Genomic DNA, 17,743 nt, shown 5'->3' on the forward strand with positions numbered 1-17,743 from the left:
TTTTTATTTAAACAAATATCCACCAGGTTAGAATTTCAGAAATCTGAGGATATATTAGATCTTTAGTTAGCTCTAATTTGATCAAACGTTCAATGTCTGCGCTTTTAAATTACTTTACTTCGAATATTATCACACATAAAACTTGTGAAGAGTGAAGTTTCCGATTGTTGAAGTGTTGTTGTCGTTGTACAAAACTACTATCAACTCACCATCGTCACTTTCGCTTCCCCATCCAGCGAGTTTGCAGTAAGTCTTCGGGAGGTGGATCCTTCCAGACCATCCCAGGTTGGGAGACGAAATATCAGCAGGAGGAAGGCAGGCCGGAAAGACGGTGCGCGACCACTGGATGTCAGCAGCGGTCTGTGCGTAAAAACAAACGCTCTCGTGACGCATCACGTCACAATACGTCATAGATCAAGGTATTTCAATGGAAAGATTGTAACAGCATATCAATTTGATTAAAGACGATTTGAAAAGAAATTTTAAATCGTCAATTTCGATGATGAAACAGGTTAGGAAGTGCAAGAAAACTATTAGGACAACAGCGTTGCACAATCTAGCAGAAGTCGACAGGACCCTGATTCGATACAACCCGGAAGCGATCTTGAACCAGCTAACGAAATTTGTTGTTTCTACATTGTTTCAACGTCTGCTGCGCCTCTGTACAGCTGCATTGACACTGCCTGCTTTGTAAAGAGTTGAGGAACAACGTATATTTGCGATGGAAACAGATAGGCTACAGCGTAATATAAAATTACACATTATTTTTAGACGGAGAAACCAACCCAAACGTTAAATCAATGTAAAAATGACAGATTTTGCAGTCTGAGAAGTCTCTTACGCTACCTTAACAAGGGCCACGTCATGATTGAGATAGTCGTCATAGTCCGGATGCAGGTAGAGGTCACGCAACCTGTAAGCTTGCGTCCCTTCGTTGTCGTTCATGTGTAGGGTGCCTCTCAGCTGACGTAGCCTTCCAACCAGCCGCGTGAGACGCCAGAGATCGGAGGAACCGAATGCGATGATCAGGTACGCCAACCTGTAGGAAAGGAGAAATTGAACTCCACGTTCTTCGCTGGCAAAACTGTAATATGCTTGCAATTGAAATGTCATACACGAACAAGTAACTTTACTTGAACATGAACCTGTAACTCGCTTCAACGTCAACTAGAACATACACGGAAACATAAGCTTGCAACATTTACGTCTACATGGCTTCGGCATTAAGTCGATTGGACTTATAGAATTGAAATTATGCCGCAACACTGCCGCGGAAGCGTATTTAAAAGCCACAGATTATGACGTCATAGAAAAGGCGTTAAGCAAAATGTGAGACACAGGTACAAGTTTAAAGGGTAAGTTGAATCAATGTAAAAAACGTGTGACTTGCTGTTTGGATGGACAATTGGACACTCACTCTTCATATGTCTTGATATGATCGACGCAGTGCGCTGCTGTCAACGCGTATCTTTTGTGGATGATGGCAGCTCCACACAGAGCGGTACCGTCGTTGCTTCCGAACAGAGCTGACTGCCATGGAACCTTCACAATATCCTCCTTTATTCCTCCAACCAACCGGAACGTCTGGTTCTTGGCCGCTCGTATGGTGTTGTGGCATTCTAATGAAATGAAATTGTAAACTTTAAAGAACGAGACGCTGAAAGAGATTAACTTGTATTTAAGGAATACTACTAAGAAAAAGTGTCTATCAGCTTTTTTTCTTAAAGCCATCAACAATAAATACAAAATCTTTTTTTTGTTGTTATAATAACTTTAAAGAACGATTTGCTGAAAGAGATATTAGAACACGATAACTTTTACTCTACCTTCTTACAAAGTAAATGCTTCAATGAATAATGCAAAAGACCCTTGAGCCACACAAATTGTTGGTCAAAGTTTACCAGCTACCGCTCAGTATCTCTAGACATGGGTTTGACACCTTATTGAGTCACACCAAATAAATGATTAAAAATTGCATTGAATCATTGAGTGGAGAAAACGTCGGCGGAAGATAACAACAGGACTTAACCATAGCTCTAAGACGCTACCATTTGTTTAGATTCATTTAACATCTGCAGACGTTGAATCAATGCAAATAAAGTACAATTTTGCTAACTGGGAACCTGTGATAACGCTGGGCAGAGCGGTGGAAAGCCACTTTGCATTAAATCCTTTCTTGTTTGTATAGCGGTCGTCACTCTTGAACGTGATAGCCAGGTAGCCGTGCATCGTAGTAATCGGACCGACCGTGCTGAATATCCGACCTGCAAAGAAGCAGATAGTAGAAATATGTAACACCCTTAAGAGGACATATGAAATAACACCAGATGGACAGAGGTTTCATCTAAGATGTGATGCGTTATGTCATTATGATGAATACAAGCTGCATGTACAATGTACATTGCAAGTCTTGCGATGGTTTAGTTCATATAAGCAAAAGAATGGATCATTATTACATCGGCAAATAAGCAGCAACAACAACATATACACAACCGACTTGAGTATACCGCAAATCGTAGCCAAAGAATGTGATGTATCTGACGTAGCACTCTGGCCTTCAACGACACTTAGGAAGTCCCTGTTGCAATCCGTGGTGCCTCCGTCTCGTCCTGGCTCTATGTCGATGTCGGATATCCACAAGCGGATAATGGTTTCCGGAACTGCAAGGTGTGCAAGCAAGTATTTAGCATATACTACGAAAATTCATCATAACAACATCTCGTGTAAGTTCTACAAAAAAAAAAAAAAACACGTAATACATCTTCCAAGAAACACCAGAGCCCTTCGTGCAGTTGGTATGAAACAAACTGAAAGTATTATAGATGATAACAAGTGAAACTGTCAATCAAAACAAAAGTGCTTGAAACGAAAGTTGTCGGACTTCTGAACTACAGTATGTTATGTCAAGTGATATTGTTTTTTGCTTTGATGGTCGAAAATAAAACAAAACACACGATGGTGGCCATCCACAAACCTGATATGATCCACTTGCAAATAACGTTTCGTGGATATTTCTGCGGGTACCCAGGTGAGGATAAGGTACCTACGTTAGTTGTCAGAGTACCCCCACACATATGCCTGGAAACAATGAGAAGTGAGTGTAGGAACTAGTTGTGTGGTTCCGGAAAGTGGTATAAAATACTTTTAGTATTATATGTCTGGTGACAGATATACAATTATACATGCAAACGATACAATTGGCTTACATCTCTCTATACTGTACACCGCAGCAAATCGTTACAAATGCTTGTCGCCCAGAGTCTGTGAACGATATAATATTGCTCTTCAGTCGGCTACATAGCTGAGTGGTGAAAGCCCTGGTTCGACGTTCGAAAGGGCGCCGGTTCGACACCGCAAGAGCATGCGGCTGTATCTTGGCAGGGCACTTAAAGGCATGCCTGAAGGTGGACACGAAGATTGGCTTTCTTGCCTTCCGGTCCACTTAATCTAAATCTTCAATCACCGGATACGACAAAAAAACTTGTTCTTTTTTCCATTAAAACTTTAGTTCAGTTCAGTTTTGTTGGCGAAAAAGAAAAACACAAAAAGCAAAAACACAATAAACACAAATAATTCGCACAACACGGATGGCAGCGAAAGACCAAAAGGTCACTTTAGAAAGACCAAAAAGGTCTTTCTAAAGAATATATTTCCAAAACGCAAAAAGTTACCATCTATCGCGAAACACATATACGCACATGCAAGCTGTATTCTCCGACGACATGTTCGCTGTGGTTGGCAGCCCTCCAGCGTTTGTGACGTCATCAACAGAGAACGCCTCCCAGCCGAGCACGTAGTACTGTGGGGAGGTGACCAGGTGGACATGCTCGGTAGAGAGGTCATCCTCCTCCTTACTCCCCAGCCAGAGGTTTCCAGTCCCGATGTGGAGAGCATATTGTCGCAGTGTCACATCGGCACATTCGAAATGCTGGCGATTGAAGGTTATATGTTTTGAAGCCACAAAGCTTTGGTAGAAATATCAAAGTGTGGATACAAACTGCCTGTTTTAACCTGATGCTGCGAGTCCGCTGTGGTGGTAGCGGTTTATCAAGAGCTTTCAGAACACAGATTCCTAGTCATGTGCAACGACGGATGGAGTCAGAGTGTCGTTGTTTTATAAGGTTCCTTAAGTAGGAAAGTTTATCTTGACTGCACTATAAACACACGAGATAATACCACAAGGTTAAACGTTGACTTTAATTCCGTTACGAATTTATAATCTGGTTGCCTGCAAATTAATCCGTTTGTAAAGTGCGTTGCTCATGCGCATATCAGGAACCACACCGTAGCGGCTTGATCTTCCGTGAAGGTTTCAATTGGGGTTGAAGTGTCATTACCTGGGAACTAATCTTTTAACATCATTAAGGCCATGATCTAACCAATATGAAAGTCACCATACTCGCGTTCACCATTGTTTGGGATTTATGTTGTCTTGAGTGGAAATCGAACTATAACTCTTTTAACATCCTCAAGCTAAAAATGATTTAAACCAGGACTTCCCGAACTGTGGGTCGCAACCCCAAACGGGGTAGCAAACTGCCGTTCAAGGATCACGAAACAAATTAAAAATGGGTCTTAGATAGTTTACACTGGAATCTGTTCACCAAGGGGTCCCACAGAAAATTATTATCTGAATTGGGTCACAACAAAAAGGTTTGACAATCTGAGTTTCAAACAACAATCTGTTGCAATAGCGATGTATTTTGGAGCTGAAACACTAAAGATTAAATTGAATACCTGTGAAGGGTCGTTTCTATCGCAAGTCTTAAGGCCAAGTCTGATGACGGTTTTGTACCGCACCGGAGCCCAGCATTTTCCAGGCATGTCGATGCTCTCAATGAGTCCAACGTCTAGATCTCTCCATTTCCATTGAAAGTCTCTATCAACTGATGAAGAAAGGTCGCACTCGATCGAAAGCACAACCAAGTCTGTATTTCTATCGGCCTGAAACACATCGGTATGCAAGAGTTTAATCATGTGACATTTAATCACTTGATGCCAGATTACAACGAAACTTATTTTCAAACCCACGAGTGACACAGCAATTTTGCTAACTCTTTCTGCATGTGAAAAAAATAAAACTTTCGGACGAATGTTAGTGATATGCAAAGATTGAAAGAGTAAAAATTAACTCTCCATGATTACGCATTGCTTGTGAAACTTCACCTAATTATAATGTCAAACTCACCGCCCAATGTTTATTTACTTAATTTGTTGCTAGAGGTTTGGACTTTGGAGGAGATGTTTACATTAGTGTAACACATAAAACTGAACAACGCCAATGGGGTTAAAATATTTATTGTTTTATTTATTGTTCTATATGGACAAACATATGGACAAACATAAAGAAAAAATTGAAAAAACACTTGGAGTGCAGTTTTTGCTACACAAGTTTGTTGTAGGTTAAAGATTTAGGTTAAGTCGACGGGAAAGTAATCTTCGTGTGGTCCTATCTGCATGTCACTGAATGTCTTGTCAAAAATACAACTGCATGCTCTCGGTAGGTATCGAACTGGTTTCCTTCAGACCGTCAGGAAGAGCTCTCATCACTCGGTCAATTGGTTTCTAAAACATTCCCATTAACACTGAAATTTTCGCTCACTTTCCCAGTCAAACTGGGGCTTGCATTGATGAAATGAGATACCAAATCTAAAATCGTTGTTTCAGGGCTCCAATAAAATTGAACTCACCCTCAAGCAGATCCTTCGTTCCTTCAAGTGACGTAACTGGCGCAACACGAAGGGTGGTTTGGGGGCGCCTGCAACGCCAATTCAACCATGAAGCCAAACCAACAACATATAAAGCAATGCGGCACTTTCGCATCAGTCATGTGACCCTGATTCTAACCAGTAACGCAAAAAGATGAAACCTTTTCTACTTTCAATAACTAACTCGATCAACTTATCATCAACTAAATCATCAACTAACCCAACTCGATCACTCATAGATTGCAAAATGAATGAATTAGCAGGTAAATGTGTTACTCTAACGGGCTTTGACAGTAGCCGACTACGCCATTCTGACTTTAAGTACCATCCGCACATCACATGAAGAACATGAAGACGTTTTTCTTGACATCCAACACAAGTGCAACGCTGGTGCAGCGGTTATTTTGTTGAACCATGGTGTAAATACTCGTACATAAAATCAAGCGACAACATAGCAGCTATTATGTCGAAAAAACATTCACAGTTTTATTTTGGCATAATAGGGCAAGCTGGGGTAAGATGATCACGGGGGCAAGATGATCACCCCCATTTATTTTCTTTTAAAATGAAGCTTTAACGCAGTGCTGCCAAGTAGTGGCAGCTCTACCAAAGCGCCATTTTACATGTAACTTTCAGCCATTTTAGACTAGCCGTTTAGGACTTGTGCTGAAAAACGTGATTTTGGTAGCTAAAAGTAAAATTGCAAAATCACAAAAAGCAGGTGATAACGTTGTTTTTTAAGAATGTCAGAAAAACGAAAGTATGCCCATCGGGTAGGGAGTCAATTCATAATTTAGCCTTGCTTCTTATAGCTTGTTAGTATTTTTAAGTTTCAACAGAGTGCAGTTGAAAGTAAAATGTTTGGCATGGGGCAAGATGATCACTTGCACGTGGGGCAAGTTGATCAGGGTGATCATCTTGCCCCACTTGAAATAATTTTGGACAATATAATTCTGCTAGTTTGAGACTAATTTAAATGAGTGGATTTATGGTTAAAATTGCTTGCACTGTTCCTGGCTATAACCTCGTGAAATTCCATAAAATGACATCTTCATGAATTACTGTAATTTTATTGCAGGTCTTTTGATTTCAAAGGCCTACCATACTTCATAACATATTTACTTTTTCTTAAAGAATTAGGCTATGGTAGGCTACGGGTATATAAACGAAGAACTCATCATGGGAAAGCTTCTTTGGAACTTCAATACAATGTCAATTCCTTTTGCCGATAGCTCCAGTGACTGCGATTTAAGTAATACAGAAATTGTTGAAGGGGACTTCATTGTACGGTAGTAAAGATTACCGAAAAATCGTGAGTAGTTCCATATATCGCGAGAATCGACTCTTTTGAAGATGGCGAATTCGAGGGAGTATTTTTGAAGAAAATGCAGTGCTTACCAGAAAATTTTGAAAAGCTTCTCTTTGCAATTGATGAAGATGATAGTGCTTCATTCACAAAAAGTGATATTGTTCACAAATTGCCGTCACCTCACTTAAGGAGTGGAAGCGAGAGAAAATCACACCAACTATATTTTAATGCCAACCTGTATGCATTAAATTTGTAAAAACTTTGTCTAAGATTCTCCAAGCAGGGCCCAATTATAAGGGAAAGCACATTTATGTTTGGGGTGCAGAATAAAAATCAACGTTTTTGTATAGGGAATATCATGAAATCAAACGATTAACATTCCTAAATTAGTGATGTTTTGATATTTATGCATGCTACACTAAAGAATTGGGTTTTGTTTAATTGTACCTCATGATTTACCCTTTTATAGTACCTATGGCACTGCTGTTGAGCAATGTGCCGATAGTTTGAATGTTCTTTTGCTGTTCGTTTGAAAGATTCTTTTGCAGTTGACGTACTGCATACCAATCGCTGTTTTTCATAATGTCAGTCGCTTGCCTCTTCAATTTGAGGCTACACCAAGTTGATTCTATTTTTGATAATAAACCCCACCTCACAGAATGCAAAAAATGTATGATCACCTTGCCCCATATGTGTGATCATCTTGCCCCGGTACTGGGGCAAGATGATCATTTCGTCCACATTTTTTCAAACGGCTATAGATTCTCATGCTGTTGGCTTGTAATGCAAAGCATGCTACCATTAGATGCGCTGATGAATACATGTTTTTGTAATGCTGAGAATTTGTAAATATCTTTTAAACTTTGAATTTTATGGAGATTTTAACCTTACGGTGATCATCTTGCCCCACCTTCCCCTAAACGTCGCGCTGTTACTTGAAGTTGTGTACTTATGACTTAATAATTGTCGAGCGTGACTACAGCTATTTAACCCTGCCGTTTCCTTGGGAGGCACGCTAGATGACTGTGGCAGACATTGAAAAATATTTTAACAAACTTTTAAAAAATGGACCAATCAGACAACCGAGAATACTTGGGCAGTGGATGACAACGGGAAAGCGAGCAACATTTAAAAGCTCAGCATCTAGTTTAACAAAACCAGCATCGGCGATCATACATACTACGACAATTTTCGCATTTTCATTCAAGCACCAACTTTGTTTCACTCCTCCGATGCAACTTGGGATCTTGCTGGACCACTTTCCTCCTGCCTGACATTGTACCACAGGGGAGGAATCTAGTTTCCATCCCGGATCGCACTTGACGAAGCATCCTCCTCCGACTTCCTGGTATTTCCATCCGCAATGATTCGGGATCATGCTCCCATGGTTAGGAGGAAGAAGAGGAGGACAGGATGCTAGATATAACATTAAAATGATGTAGATATGGCGAGAAGGTTTTTCATTGCTGGAAGCTGCAGTTCTTTTCGTCTGACTCTTTTCAGGAGCTTGTTATCTTCACAACAAAGTTAACTTAATTGCGGTGAGGTATTCCCAGCCAACAAATCCGTAGTTTTTACATTGATTTCACGCCTGCAGTTGTTGAATCAATGTAAAAATGAGATTTTGTGTCTAGGTCGGTACCACCACAAGTATTTATAGAAGTATCTATAAATACCTCTCCACATTTAAGTTATCTCCTTGCCATATTGAAGTTCTGTGCCACATATCAACTTTTCTATTACAGTAATTAGTATTGATACAATATTATAATTTTATACAAAATACAACTCGTTGGAAAATTCAATGTTGATTGGGATGGTGCAAGGCAAACGAACAAAGGGACGACAAAAAATGAAATATTTTGACAATATCAAGCAAATTGTGGGAATAAAAAGCATGCCGGAAGCACTAATAAAAACAAAGGACAGAACAAAATGGAGGCAGTTCATAAGGGAGACCACAGCTGATCAAATAAGATTCAATCTGTTGAAGAAGAAGATACAAAATACAATAACATTAATTTTTTCATATGAGAAAAAAAAAGGTAAAAACTCCAAGAACAAGGACCTTTATGTATTCCCCTGTTGATAGTTGTATTTTTTAACAACGTAACAACTTCAGCGATGCGATCACCATAGGGAATTGTTAAGGAGATCGCATCGTAACTGGAGTGTTACGATGCGATCTCCTGCAAAAGCTTACAAAAGCTTCATGCAAACTGCAAAAAATTCATCAAAGTCTGCCCATTGGAGCACACAAGCGCGACAGCTGCACGACTAGAAATGTGGACTTCTGAGCCCGATAAGACAAAAAATCCTGCCATCCCAAGTCCTTCCGAAAGTATACAACAAACTCCCACCCTTGAGAGAAGAGAGTGGTGCTGTCTAAACAGAGCCCGCTGCGGAGTCAGGAGAAATAAAAGCAATCTTTTCCGATGGAAGATGACTCCTGACCCAATGTGTGATTGCGGCCTAGACAATCAGACGATGAAGCACATCCTCACCAACTGCCCCTTTAGCCCTTCATGTGATGACAACGACCTCAAAAACATCACAAACAATGCTCTTACCTGGCTCCGACACTGGCGTGACAAGCTATGAATGAAAGGAGATCGCATTCATGGGGTTCAGTCATTCATCAAAAATAAAACCAAATCCACTAAAGCAGGGTGCTAAATATTAAAACGTTGTTCATTTTTTAAGGCAACGTTGCGTTTTTTGGGTAAGAAATTTGAAAAGGAAAAGAGACAAAAATTCGCGAGAACGTGATTAAGAATATAGATACCTAGGCACTTTGGCACACCATCTTTCCATTGTCCCTTGCTGAGGCATGTCCTTGTAGCTGCTCCTTTGTTGAGGAGATAACGATCTTTGCACACGACTGTCACTGAAGTCCCAATTCCGATCGACTGGCCCTTGATGCTGGTGAAAAATAAAACTTCGCTGTCACAAGAAATTGCCATAAAGTGGAATGTTATTGTTCACATGTCGATGCAACGTTCAAAAGCATTATATTAATGCTGAAAAGATGGATTTTGCAGCCTATTTATGCGTTTTATCTTATAAGCCACATTGTTAATATCATGGATAAGACACTAAGCTGGTCAAAAGTGTCGTCAGTCGATTTTCAAATGCAGATGTGCAGTTGTTCACTGCGCGTGTACAGTGTACAGCCGTACACTTTCTTCCTCTGTATTAAGTCTTTTGAATTTGGTTGATATAAGCTACGCCACAAATCGACACATTCTTTTGCGACGGAGTAGTATATTGAAAGGTCCCACCTACTGCATTGGGTGGTAAGCTGAGAACAAACAAAACGATGGTTTGCTGCTTGGGGCTTGCTGCCACAGATACATGTTACTGGGCCCGTGTTGTAGCTCCACTTAATGTGCACCAAAAACTTGATCAGTTTTGATGATTCCCCCATTGCCTCTGATGGAACAAGTTGTCTTTTTTCACATCTTTGCAGTTGATTTCATGGTCGCAATCCTCGTTTCTTTACGCAGGAAATACATCATTTAAGACTATTTTTAAATTCTTCGACGTGCCTCGACCTGGAATCGAACCGAGACCCTTCAAGGGAACACCCTACATTGATGATTTTCGAGGATTGCGCTACGCGATAAAACATTTTGACAAGCCAACGTTTCAGAATGTGAAATCAATTCACAAAGAACATGAAAGAAGTGGGAAAACAGAATTTTCTGTCACTTCACACACGCTTAATTAAAGTATATTTCTACATACTTTTATTTTTTGCCATAGATTTTCAGCGAATTTTCACAGAAAACGTGCGAAACGACCACCCAAAGGGAACCTTGTGGGGGCCAACGTTCAAAATAGGAGTGCGTAAAAAGCCGCCATCAAGCCAGATTCAAATTTGCTGACGTCCAACCCTCGCGATACCGGGAACAAAGGACGAAAAACCGTGTGCTAACTAACTTTTATAAACATGGGGGGAAATGAGGCAGCACCAACTCATGATATCCTCGTTTTGGGTTGTAATTCATTTTACTCAAAAACTTTTAGGTAACCTCTCTACTGTGTGCCTGAAGATGAAGTGCTCTTGGTTTGTGGGAATTTCAATGAGAATATAGGCGAGCTTTCTGATGCTGTATAACGAAAGAAATTGCAAACGTACCACAACACCGCAAACTTGAGGCCCTAACGCGGCTCTCATTGTGACTCACAGCTTGTTGTAATAGATGTTTTTGATGCCGGGATCTGTGTTGTCCACCTTGATGCAGAGAGCCTTTGGGATACACTCCGGGATGGGGCGGTCCCATTGGCCGTTCATGCACGTGACATACGTGTGTCCAATCAGGAGGAAGCCTTGGTTGCATCTGATAACGACAATTGTTTTGCGTCAGTATAACGTAATGTGTTGAAACACGTGACGTAACGTTAGGAAAAACTTAGGGTGATGGAAGAGTAGACTGAACTTATGAAGAATGATGATTAGCTCTCAATATAGCGCCACATCCAGAGTGCAAACTATACAAACAAACTACAAGACGATGGTGAGAAAATAAATTAGTTTAGTCATAATGTTCACGTCAATAAAACGCTTTCAAGTGAGTTTGAATTTATTGAAATGTTCTTGTTCCGTTATACGAATAGGTAAACACCTCCAGCTACAACCGGAAAGGTGTGGTTGCTATATTACGTCTGGCATGAAAGATTACAGGAATTAGATGGCTACAAGTTCCAAAATACATTTTTGTCTTCATTTAATGTTGAAGTGAAAAGAGCTGCCTGAGAACAAAATAGCTTTCTTTTATTGAAACGTTCAACATACAATACAGTAAGACCCCACGCCCACAACTGGAATGAGCTAATAAAAAAACGATTTTTTTATTCAAGTTGGTTTTGACAGCAGCCACTGAAATTAAAAAATAATTACAACCAATGTCTAAAAACATAATGACGGTAAAACCGACCTGAAGTTGCAAGTATTCTCTTCATAATTTTCATCCTTGGTACACCTGTCAGGATAAACGTTGCCGCTAGATGGCGGACGAGCGGCTTTGCAAAAAGCTGAAATATTTCAATAGAAAAGGGGTCCGCAATCCGCAAATAGTGGGAATTTGGGTCGCGACACCATGCACTCTGGCTCGCAAAACTTCAAACTTACTATAGGCCTAAATTAACTTAATGTTTCGCAATAATAAATACACTCATATACTCTTTGATGTGATAAGTTTCATACAATTTTGCACAAGAAAATTTACACTTTCAATGGTGGTACCAGAGCCACTATAGTAGGCTACAGTTGTTCCCGCATATTAAGCCCAAATTGGTCAGGTCTGGAATTCATGAATGTATAGGAGTGGCCAGAGAATCGTCTCCTGCTTAACAGGCCCCCGCCTAATCATCCCTAAACCGTCAGGATCCGATGTGGGCTTAACAAGCGGGGGCGAATATATTGAAATTGATATTAGTGTTTGCAAAAGTATTTCGAGCAAAATTATATGCTTCTGAATCGTTTGGATCGCAAAGATTTCGAACGATTGTTTTTTGGGTCGCGCTAATAAGTATTTGGGGGCCCCTGCAATAGAACACTTTTGCTCCAACCGGTCATTTCAGTCAGAATGATGACGTGGCCTTACTGCACAGGCACTTTCAATCACAAACTTTTGCCGATTATTATTTGACAAGAAAGCAGATTGTTATCAAACAATATCCAGAAAAACAGATTTATTTAAGCAATCAAGAAAAAGGAAAGAAATATCTTCTGACAGGTGTCAAATCAGCAACAATGCTTGATATGAACAACTCGGCTACATGTGTTTAATTTATCTTCAGACAAGTCAGTTCATATGTAGAAGATTGGAAGAAAATCTATTTTATAATCAACAAGACCGTTTTCGAGATTTAAAATCGCCATTTCCTACCTACAAATTATACGATTACTGATTTCAATATTGCTACCCCTTGCTTGTGGTTTGGCAACACACTTAATTATATGCTTGAAGATGGGGACACAAAGATTGACTTTCTTGCTTTCCGATCCACTTCATGCAGATCTTCAACTGCCACACACAAGCCTGGATACGACGAAAAATATTACCCGCAAATACACAAAAGTATTTCCTAAATTTAAATTAATGAAAAATAGCAGTAACAATGATCACCAACGACAACGGAACTCACTAACACACACTGCTTCCTTGCCCGACCAAGCGCCATCGCTTCTGCACTCTCTCTCGTTAGATCCCCACAATCGCTTGTTAGATGAACACGATACCTTACATTTAGTCCCTGGGTCGTTGTTCCTACCGTGGCAGGAGAAGGGGCTGATTACCACCCCAGGGACAAAGTGCAAAGCCCCACATTGGGGCTTGCACGTGGGGACAAATCCGGACCAGGCCCCTAGAAACAACAGATGACAGTTTTGAAGACGAGAAATCAATGCTCCCTAAAGCACTACCTCTGTTTGTGTTTACATAATCTTCACTCGGGTGCCATACTGTGTTTTATACTAGACAAATATTCCATAGATTAATGTGCAATTAATAAATTGTAGAGGAAATAGTTTAACTACGCCACAATTTCTACCACATTACAATATTGATTATCTTCATGCTGGCTTGGATTTGAAGCATGAGCCACATCCATATATTGTTTTTTTTGTTTGTTTTTTTTTAAAACATATATAAACATATAAAAAACATAAAAAAACATATATAAACATATAAAAAACATAAAAAAACATATATAAACATATAAAAAAAAAAACATATATTGTGTTGTTGTGTGATAAATGAATTACTCATCTCATTGAATCGACGAAATAAAAATATGTGGATATTGAGCTTTAAGCTTTTCATTTAGTAGCAAGTATTGGATGGAATAATTTGCAGACAACATTTCAACAAGCGGAGACTTCACTCTGTCAATCTCGGTAACCGGGCCTGCGTCAGTGGTTTAAACCTAGTATGCAAATTTGCCAGGGTTCAGCTCCAAAAAAAGTAGGAAAAAGATTTCCTCAACAAAAATTGCTTGTACGTACCTCCAGTCTGGCACTTGATGAGTGTGTCTCCTACTAAATGGTGATCTTGCTGGCATGAGAAGTAGCAGGTCACTCCTTCAGTGACCTGCTTGCTCGTGCATGACGTCGGAGAGATGATGAGGCTCTGGTCAACAGTGGACAGTCTTGGACACTGGTACACACCTGTAGTGAGGAGAGGTTAATTGAACAACCGATTTACAAAAGACAACAAACATCTTTTGGTAGTATCCTATAACAGCTCTCTTAATAAAAACGATATTGATTTAACCAAAATATCACACAATGGAAAAAGAAAGCGATAATTTTAGGCTGTTTGTTCAATGCTTAGTAGCCTACTCACTAGTACAACGCACAATGTGCTTCGCTAACCATGTCCTCCGCCTGAACACTAATCACACACTCATGCTTCAGTAGAGGCTACCGTGAACGGTTTGGTTTTTGAATCTTTATCCTCGGACTGACAAAGCCTTGATAGATTATTGCTGGTAGCTTCGCATGCTTGTAGAGGCTCTCGACGCAGGGCCGGTTACTGAGATAGGCAGAATGAAGTTTTCCGATTGTTGAAGTGTTGTTGCCGGGGAGTTATTCCATTCACTAGGTGCCGCTGAATGGAGAGCAGTCCTGAAAGTGCGTTGCTCAAGCGCACACCACGAGAGTCGAACCAGCGCCGCTTGATCTTGAACCGGGCGCGTAACCACTGAGCTAACGGGGCGGGCGAGCTAACGGTCATCCATCCACTGTAACCTCTCTACTGAATCGTGAGTGCGCGGTTGTGTGATTAGTGCTTCGGCAGAGCGATTAATGTTTGTATACCATGCACATCACCTGTGCAAGTTGGCAGTGGCGCGGTCCATACACCCTGTGCACTACATACCGACTTATCGGACTGACCAATGTTGAACCCGGAATGACATGTCACTTTGCATATCATACCCTGAAAAAGCAAAATTAAAATCCGATTTTAACTTGGCTATGTAGATTGAAGACAGCAGCAGTCATCAAATATTCAATAGCCACAGACTTCAAACAACCATCAGACCTGTAGATCTCAAAACTTCTAACAGCAACTTTGAGTGAAAAGTTTGTAAAAGCACTTTTAAATATATACATTTTAGAGCCTAACGTTTACTATTTTTCTTGAAGTTAATGTATTCAAGGACCCCTTTAAACTTTCCATAGACACCAGGTTAATAATCATCTAAGTACACTCAACGCTTCTATTTAAACTGCGTCACGATACACTTCGCCTGAAAGAGTTTAAAAACGAGTAGGCGAGGTAGGGAACCTATGGAACCAAATTCAGATTTTTTGAAATTTAGCGATACATGTCAGCACACGTTGGCCAAAGCAGTGTTTTTCTAATACTGCAGTCCACGCTCTACCTAACTGCGAAAAATAAGAAGATTTCAATAACTATTTGTTATATTTTTTTATATATTTAAAACGTGACTCAAGTGTTCCATAGGTCCCCACGGATGGGGACCTATGAGACACGCATTTTTAGAAAAAATATTGTTAAAGGTGCTGTACAATTAACTTGATTTTTACTTTTAATTCACTATTTCTTCTGTTTATTAGAGCGTACAGAGATTTTGCGACAATAGGTTGTAATTACTGGACAATAAATGCACAAAATAAAATCAAAAGTGAAGAGTATTTGTCAGTTACAGATTTACAATCCATAATGTGCAAGATTTCCTTCAAACTTAAAAATTCCAGACAGACGTTTTGTAGCAGCACAAGGTATTGGCGCAGACAGAATACGGACGATGTCAGCACCTTTTACTGATGCCAGGTCATCTTCCTCTGGAAACAAAAAACCACCCGTAATCTTCTGAGAGCGCTTCATATATTTGACATCAAAATCACCATCATCATCTGGTCCATCTGTAATAACCGCTATAAAATTTTGGTGTCGTTTTCCGTTTGTGAATACCTCCACGATGATGTGATCGCCAACTTTTACAAGATCTGCAAGCGACTCTTGGCCACAATCTTCTGCAGTTTGCCTTTCCTGGTAATCGCTGTCTTCAGCGCTTGATGATTCCTCATCATATTCAGTGTCGGAATGGAGAGACATGGCCAAATCACTGTCGCTACTGGAAGAGAGCTGTTGTGCTCGTTTAGTAAGCACTGACACTTTGGCTCGATTGGAAGACACTGGTACTTTTTTTCTTTCGCAGTGATGAAATCCTTTCTTTCTCTGGAGTGTCAGTGATGATGGCTGTTTTTGATTTCGTTCTGGTACTTCGCTTTGCTGCGGATGACACTCTCGGATAAGGCAGAATAGACGATAGGAGAGTTTTATCATCAATTTCAACATCGGTGCCCAAATGCCATCGGATAAATTATTAGCAGGAGTTCCTTCTTCAAGTGGAATGTCAGTGACAACTGAAGGCAAAAAAACATCATCTGGGAAAATGTCTGGATTGAAAGGATATATTCCCGTAGCTCTAAAAGAAGAAACAATGTTTTGAGTTGAGAAAGCTCTTGCAAAAGCTTGCCCAGACAGTTCGGCTGTCTCGTAAATAGTAACTGGGCGTCCACTGTGCTGGCTCAACCACGAGTCGATAAAAGAGCCATAATATTTTTTAAAAGGGCCGTACACACAAACATCCAGAGGCTGCAGCTTGTGGCTACAATGCTGTGGGAAAGTAAGCAACGATAACCCGTTTTCTTTGGCAATGTCAATAGCTTCTAGAGAAATATGGCTAACATGGTTATCCATTAAAAGCACCCCAGGTTTGCTTTTCGAGATGTTCATATGTTCAATAAAATGAGCTAAAGCTTGTGGAAACAATTCGCTATTCATCCATCCGGAGTTACATGCCAATCCAAGGCTTCCCGGAGGAGCACCTTTCAACATACGATCTTGAAAATAAACCCTGGGAAATATGTAGACAGGAGGAAGAGCATGTCCTGTAGCGCTAATGCAACAGCACATGGTCACATTAACGCCACGTTCAGCAGAAGAAATTCGGCTGACTTGCTTCATGCCTTTCTCTGCAAGGACTTTACCAGAGCTCACAACAGTGGACATGCCAGTTTCATCTAAATTAAAAATATTTTGAGGAGGAACAGAGCTAAGACCACGGAACAATACTTCTTTTAAGTTTTCAAACAACGCATTTACAGCAATTCTGTTGAATCCCATAGTACGAGCTAAGCTTGTTGATTCAGGATGTCGAAGACTTATGTTTCCAGCTCTTTTTCTGAATCCACGAAGGCAGTCTTCACCGGCAGCCTGGTGAACCTCCCAACTTTTAGGAATCGCTAACTGTTTCCTCACTGCAAATTTGAAAGCTAATAGCCTGGTTTTGATTTTAGAAAGGCCGTAAAACATCTTTGAAGGTTGCGTGATGTATTTCAATAACGTCTGTTCTTCCTCTTCAGTGAAAATCTAAAAATAAATATCGGTTTTAAAAATTCAGTAGGTCTTTAACTCTTTATGCTAAAATGGTATATAGGAGAAAGCTTACGCTATTAAAGTCTTTTAGCATTACAACTGTGTGATAATTTTGCTTTTACTTTATGCTAAAATTATGATAGATCCGCAATAATGGTAGCTAGTTTCGTTAATATGATTTGGTGGTATTTACCTGTTTAGTTACCATGCTTTGCTTGGAAATTTCTTCTGTACCACGCTTTCTTGCTTGTCGAATGTATCTTGAGAGAGTCGTTTTGGGCACACCATAAACAGCTACAGCACCTCTA

The 17,743-nt window shown here is 40.2% G+C and overlaps 1 protein-coding gene across 1 annotated transcript in view; it reads right to left on the reverse strand.

The window, feature by feature from the left end:
• Window positions 1–17,743, reverse strand: part of LOC145768593 (sushi, von Willebrand factor type A, EGF and pentraxin domain-containing protein 1-like) — a 57,954-nt gene that overhangs the window by 2,034 nt on the left and 38,177 nt on the right. Inside the window, exons 33-48 of the mRNA XM_082580122.1 lie at window positions 14,855–14,963; window positions 14,030–14,191; window positions 13,171–13,389; window positions 11,958–12,054; window positions 11,208–11,360; window positions 9,803–9,939; window positions 8,233–8,433; window positions 5,691–5,758; window positions 4,738–4,944; window positions 3,699–3,928; window positions 2,975–3,078; window positions 2,508–2,660; window positions 2,124–2,264; window positions 1,418–1,619; window positions 847–1,039; window positions 210–360 (exon numbers count right to left, since the gene is read on the reverse strand). Of these exons, the coding sequence (XP_082436248.1) occupies window positions 210–360; window positions 847–1,039; window positions 1,418–1,619; window positions 2,124–2,264; window positions 2,508–2,660; window positions 2,975–3,078; window positions 3,699–3,928; window positions 4,738–4,944; window positions 5,691–5,758; window positions 8,233–8,433; window positions 9,803–9,939; window positions 11,208–11,360; window positions 11,958–12,054; window positions 13,171–13,389; window positions 14,030–14,191; window positions 14,855–14,963 (2,527 nt within the window). The remainder of the gene's footprint in view (window positions 1–209; window positions 361–846; window positions 1,040–1,417; window positions 1,620–2,123; window positions 2,265–2,507; window positions 2,661–2,974; window positions 3,079–3,698; window positions 3,929–4,737; window positions 4,945–5,690; window positions 5,759–8,232; window positions 8,434–9,802; window positions 9,940–11,207; window positions 11,361–11,957; window positions 12,055–13,170; window positions 13,390–14,029; window positions 14,192–14,854; window positions 14,964–17,743) is intronic.

The sequence above is a fragment of the Aplidium turbinatum genome, chromosome 4 (genome assembly GCF_918807975.1).
Source record: "Aplidium turbinatum chromosome 4, kaAplTurb1.1, whole genome shotgun sequence".
In the NCBI taxonomy this organism is placed as follows: Eukaryota; Metazoa; Chordata; class Ascidiacea; order Aplousobranchia; family Polyclinidae; genus Aplidium; species Aplidium turbinatum.